Source organism: Chiloscyllium plagiosum, chromosome 30, assembly GCF_004010195.1.
Source record: "Chiloscyllium plagiosum isolate BGI_BamShark_2017 chromosome 30, ASM401019v2, whole genome shotgun sequence".
Taxonomy (NCBI): Eukaryota; Metazoa; Chordata; class Chondrichthyes; order Orectolobiformes; family Hemiscylliidae; genus Chiloscyllium; species Chiloscyllium plagiosum.
In genome coordinates, this window is record NC_057739.1 from 39,411,593 (window position 1) to 39,417,748 (window position 6,156).

Sequence of the window (6,156 nt, forward strand, 5' to 3'; positions counted from 1 at the left end):
AGAACTAGAGGGCATAGGTTTAGGGTGAGAGGGGAAAGATATAAAAGAGACCTAAGGGGCAACTTATTCACACAGAGGGTGGTACCTGTATGGAATGAGCTGTCAGAGGATGTGGTGGAGGCTGGGATATGGGTCGGGTGCTGGCAGGTGGGACTAGATTGGGTTGGGATATCTGGGATAGCATGGACAAGTTGGACCGAAGGGTCTGTTTCCATGCTGTATATCTCTCTGACTCTAAGTTCACACTGACCCTTCGAAGAGTAACCCACCCAGACCTAATTATTCTACATTTCCCCCTGACTAATGTACCTAACCTACACATCCCTGAATGCAATGGGCAATTTAACGCAGCCAGTTCACCTGACCTGCACATTTTTGGATTAGTGGGAGGAAACCCACACAGACACAGGGACTCCACACAGACAGTCAGCAAGGCAAGGATTGAACCCAGGTCCCTGTGAGGCAGCAGTGCTAACCACTGAGCCACTGTGCCACACCAAAGGAACATTGCTACACTGTGGTGGTTAATGCAGCATATCTCAGAGGACGGTTTTGATCCATTGACCTCTGAGTTGTGGGCCCAGCACCTTCCCACTGCACCACTCTGCTCGCTTCAGAGAGTTGGTGCAGACTCTATGGGCTGAGCAGTGTCTTTGTGTACTGTCGGGATTCCGTAAGGTTTAACAACACTTCTTGAATAAATAATACCTTGAAGATTAGTAAAACATAACCTTGTGCTTTTAATACTAATGCAAGGCCTCTCCCCACTGTGCCCTGCCAACCCTTTACCCAACCATCCCCAGGTTATAGGTGGCACACACTCACTGCCAGCTCTCAGGTGGGCAATGGGAAAGGTTGTGGATGCTGCAGTTTCCCCCTGAGGGAGTGGCAGTATTTGCGGGGGGTTTGGGAGGGGGGAGCTGTCGAAAATCAAAGGGGGGCTCTCCGTGAAACAGAAACGGAAACACGAGATTTTCCATCCAGGCTTGTTCTGCTACTCTGTCGTTCAGACACTTTGATTTCTACATTTGATTCCTGCAGAGTACGCAGAGTTTCTACATTGCAAAGGGAAAAAGTTCACAGACTTTGACGAAGTTCGGAAGGAGATCGAGGACGAAACGGACAGGGTGACCGGCAGCAACAAGGGCATCTCATCAATTCCAATTAACCTGCGGGTCTACTCCCCCAACGGTGAGGATTGGGAAGCACAGCTCTCGTCTTGTAAAACGCGGTTTGGACCAGAAAGGGTTAACTGACGCCACAAGATAAGCTGCACCCATCAGGATGCAAAGGGGCCCACCAGCTCCCATAACATAGGAACATAGAGGCTAGGAGCAGGAGTAGGCCATTTGGCCTCTTGAGCCTGCTTTGCCATTCAGTATGACCATGGTTGACAAGCAGGAAGCTGGACGAACACAGCATCAGGAGGTGGAGATGTTTAGGGTGTAATCCATCTTCAGGACTGAAATGTTGACTTCTCCACCTCCTGATGCTGCCTGGCTTGCTGTGTTCTTCCAGCCTCCTGATTGTCTACCTTGGATTCCAGCATCCGCAGTTTATTGTCTGTGTTCCATATGATCATGGCTGATCATTGAGCTCAATACCCTAATCTCACCCTCTCCCCGTATCCCTTTAGCCACAAGGACAATATTTACCTTCTTCTGGAAAACACATAATGTTTTGGCCTTAACTACTTTCCCTGGTATTGAATTCCACAGGCTCATCGCCCTTGTTGTTCTTTGCATTAAGGGGGTGCAGCTAAAGTAATGATATACTCATTCTTAAACTGAGCCTAACCTCTCAAGAGAGGCCATCTTGGATGTAATATAACTCCTCTGTTGTGGTGTCCTTCCTGATGTGGTAACAGAACCCCAGACGAATACTGACATAAAGGATTGGTGTCAGCAAACCTATCCACTGGACGGCACAGTGGCTCAGTGCACCAGGGACCCGAGTTCAATTCCAGCCTCGGGCGACTGTCTGTGTGGAGTTTGCACATTCTCCCCGTGTCTGAATAGGTTTCCTCCGGATGCTCCAGTTTCCTCCCACAGTCACAAAGATGTGCAGGTCAAGTGAATTGGCCATGCTAAATTGTCCATAGTGTTAGGCCCATTAGTCAGAGGGGAAACAGGTCTGGGTGGTTTACTCTCTGAGAGGGTCGGTGTGGACTTGTTGGGCCGAAGGGCCTGTTTCCACACTGTAGGAAATCTAATCAAGATATCGTAGATCATACTCAATATTAACCCAATGTCATGATCCTGAAATCTGTAATAAACTCCTCAAAATATAGCCCCATATTCAGAGAATGCAAGTATTTAAATGTGGTGTTAAACTTAATTGACACAATCCAATGCAGCACTTCAACCTTTCTTAATTTAGTTCCCTCCCTCTCTTCCTAACTTTCACTCCCCCAGACAGGCGGTGCTTGTAAATTGTACTTTTAGTTAGAAACACAGGTGATTTGGTGGTGGTTTTTCTTAAAAAAAAGCATTCCAAATACAAAAGTTTTAAAAGAACTTTTATCCTGTTCCATGTTTTGCCAAAATGTAAATGTGCCCCATTACTGTCAAGTTTCAATGAATTGATTCCTCATTCTAAAAGTCTAGACAACACAAAGATGTGAATTAACGGCATTGTCTGCTCTCTCCTCAGTTCTTAACCTGACCTTGATTGACCTCCCTGGAATGACCAAGATAGCGGTGGGTGACCAACCCCCTGACATTGAGTTCCAGATCCGAGACATGCTCCTGCAGTTTGTCACCAAGGAGAACTGTCTGATCTTGGCAGTGTCTCCTGCCAACTCCGACCTGGCCAACTCTGACGCCCTGAAGATAGCTAAAGAGGTTGATCCCCAAGGTATGGTGCCATCTCTCTCTGGTAATTTGACAAGGTTTGTGGTCCAGTACCCAGGGTGGAACTGGAAACCCCGCACTGCTGCTCCACCATCATCCGTACGACCTGGACACAATTCTCACGTTTTGGTACAGGGTCCGCAGTCACTGCTTCTACTTTGGGGCTTGATTTGTGGCAGGTTTAGAACATAGAACATTACAGCGCAGTACAGGCCCTTTGCCTCTTGAAGTTGTGCCGACCTGTCATACCAATCTGAAGCCCATCTAACCTACACTATTCCATTTACGTCCATATGCTCGTCCAATGACGACTTAAATGTACTTAAAGTTGGCAAATCTACTACCGATTCTTAAGTACCGTTTTTGGTCTATTTATTCCTTTCGATGTTGCTGCAAACCTGTGGTTGACTGGGCCTATAATCCCGACTTCAATGATGGCAATGTTACACAGTTTTTGAGCTTCTCTGAGTTTCTGGGATCAGAATATTCTCTGTGATCAACTCCAGTCCGTGTTTCTTATTTTACCGGAATGATACCTCGATTCCGAGGATAAAGCTACAGGAGGTTATACAAACCAAAATGTTATTGCCTGGATATTGGGATGTAAGGGAGTGATTGTCATGTGAGTAGTAGTTGAGGACTCTGGGTCTGTACTTGATGGAGTTTAGAGGGACGAGGGAGGATCTCAATGAAACGTATATTGGACATGGATAGGGTGGACATGGAAAAGATGTTTCCATCAGTATAGAGATGTGAACCCGAGGGCACAGCCTCAGACAGAAGGAACGGTTCTTTAGAACTGAGATGTGGAGAAATGTCTTCAGCCAGAGGGTGGTGTCTCTGTAGAGCTCATTGCCGTGGTAGGTGTGGAGGCCAAGTCATTGAGTGTATTTAAGGCAGAGATACAGAGGAACCCTGATTATCCGGCGTTCAATTATCCGAATATCGGATTATCTGGCAAGATCGTAAAATCCTGATGCTCAGCTAAACAAGGTTATCCGGCATTCGATTAACCGAGCAAAATACTTTCCGCCCGTGTCCTCCGGATAATCGAGGTTCCTTTGTCGATAGTTTCTTGTTGAGTGAAGGGATCAAGGGTTACGAGGAGGAGGCAGGAAAATGGGATTGAGAAACATATCAGCCATGATCGAGTGGCAGAGCAGACCTGATGGGGTGAATGGCCTCATTCTGCTCCTGTATTTTATTGTCTTGTGATTTGATCAAATTATGCAAGATACCAACAAAAAAAAAACAAAATATTTCAGGGGACAGCTGTATTTTTTGTTTCATGGGATGTGTGCAGGTCCAGCATTTGTTGTTCATCCTTAATTGCCCTTTGAACTGAGTGACTTGCTCAGCCATTTCAGAGGGCAGTTAGGAGTTATTGGTGTGGGGCTGGAGTCCTGTCTAGGCCAGGTAAGGATGGCAGACTTCCTTGCCTAAAGGGAATTAGTGAACCAGATGGGTCTTTAGAACAATCAATGGGAGGTTCATGGTTACCATTACTGAGACGAGCTTTGTGTTTCAAATTCATGAATTGAATTTAGATTTCATCTGTTGCTATAATGGGACTTTAAACCATATTCTCCCAAATCTTTAGCCTGTGTCTCTGGATAAGTAGTCCAGTGACAGACCCACTACACCACCATCTCTCCCTGACTCAGAGTCAGGAAATTAGGTGTATTTTATTAAATCGTGTTCAGGTTTGTGGTCTTACAGGAATCACACTGGCACACAGAGTGACCAATTCGCTAAAATAATCATTGGCTGTTGATGTGGAATATTGTAAGTGCATCCTTTGTCACCTGCTCTCCCAGACTTAAAGAAATAGGCCTCAGCCCATCCCTGACCTCTCCAGGTGCTCTTCTATAACTTCGCCACCAGGCGGTGTCTTGCCTCTATGGGGCCCAGCCCCCACCCCTAAGGGGCCCTGTTTCGCTTCTCTGGGGCTCAGTGCTGTCCCAATGGGGCCCAGTTCCCCCACCCACCCCCACCCACCTCCACCCACCCAAAGTACACCAGTGGTTTTTGCCTGAAAAGTGTTTTTTTTTTTGCTATGTTCCAGGTCTGCGTACAATTGGGGTCATCACTAAACTGGATCTGATGGATGAAGGGACAGATGCCCGTGATATCTTGGAAAACAAACTGTTACCCCTTAGACGAGGTAAATTCCAAAGGAGTATGTTCAGGTTTCAGTTTCTCCCAGCATTGGTGTTGTGATTTCAATACTTACAGAAACAAAACTAAATGTTTCCAGAACTGTTGCTAGAGTTGTGTCACAGTTGGTAAGTTAGTACCAACATACCAACCTTTAAGACTCACGGAATGTCAGCACACCTTTAAGAGACAATGTTAGTACACCTTTAAGAGACGCAGAGTGTTAGTACACCTTAAAGAGGCATGGAATGTCTGTACACCTTAAAGAGGCATGGAATATCTGTACACCTTTAAGAGATGCGGAGTGTTTGTACCCCTTTAAGAGACGCAGAGTGTCAGTACTCCTTTAAGGGACACGGAATGTTAGTACACCTTTAAGAGACGTGGAGTGTCAGTACACCTTTAAGAGACGCGGAGTGCTAGTAAGAGATATGCTATGATATCAGCCCTGTAACATAACATGTGACCTGAAGCAGAAAAGTCTCAGACTCCATCTTAACTTGCTGGAAGAGCACAGCAGTTCAGGCAGCATCCGAGGACAGGCAAAATCGACGTTTCGGGCAAAAGCCCTTCATCAGGAATAAAGGCAGAGAGCCTGAAGCATGGAGAGATAAGAGTTTCAAGGCTGAGGAAATGACCTGGGAGTTGCAATGAGAGAGAGACTCCCTGAGATTCTTGTAGAGAGAGGAGGAAAACTTCTTCAAGGCAGGCATCCTTGCAAGAGGATTCGCAGTAGGGTTAAAATCAACGAGGTAAAAACAATGACTGCAGATGCTGGAAACCAGATTCTGGATCAGTGGTGCTGGAACAGCACAGCAGTTCAGGCACCATCCGAGGACGGGCAAAATCGACGTTTCGGGCAAAAGCCCTCACCCTCCTTCTTATTGCTTTCCTTTTATTTCTTTTTTAAAAAATTAGACTCCCTACAGTGTGTAAACAAGCCCTTCGGCCCAACACATCCACACCGACCATCCAAAGTGTAACCCACCCAGACCCATTTTCCTCTGAATGATGCACCTAACACTACGGGCAATTTAGCATGGCCAATTCACCTGTACTGCACTTTTTTGGACTATGGGAGGAAACCGGAGCATCCAGAGGAAACCCACGCAGACACGGGGAGAACGTGTAACCTCCACACAGACAG

The 6,156-nt window shown here is 46.4% G+C and overlaps 1 protein-coding gene across 11 annotated transcripts in view; it reads left to right on the forward strand.

Annotated features, from left to right (window-relative positions):
• Positions 1 to 6,156, forward strand: part of LOC122564941 (dynamin-1) — a 243,150-nt gene that overhangs the window by 80,412 nt on the left and 156,582 nt on the right. For all 11 annotated transcript variants that reach the window (XM_043720440.1, XM_043720447.1, XM_043720444.1 and 8 more), the window contains exons 3-5: positions 1,042 to 1,191; positions 2,653 to 2,856; positions 4,918 to 5,016. In XM_043720440.1, coding sequence (XP_043576375.1) covers positions 1,042 to 1,191; positions 2,653 to 2,856; positions 4,918 to 5,016 — 453 coding nt within the window. The remainder of the gene's footprint in view (positions 1 to 1,041; positions 1,192 to 2,652; positions 2,857 to 4,917; positions 5,017 to 6,156) is intronic.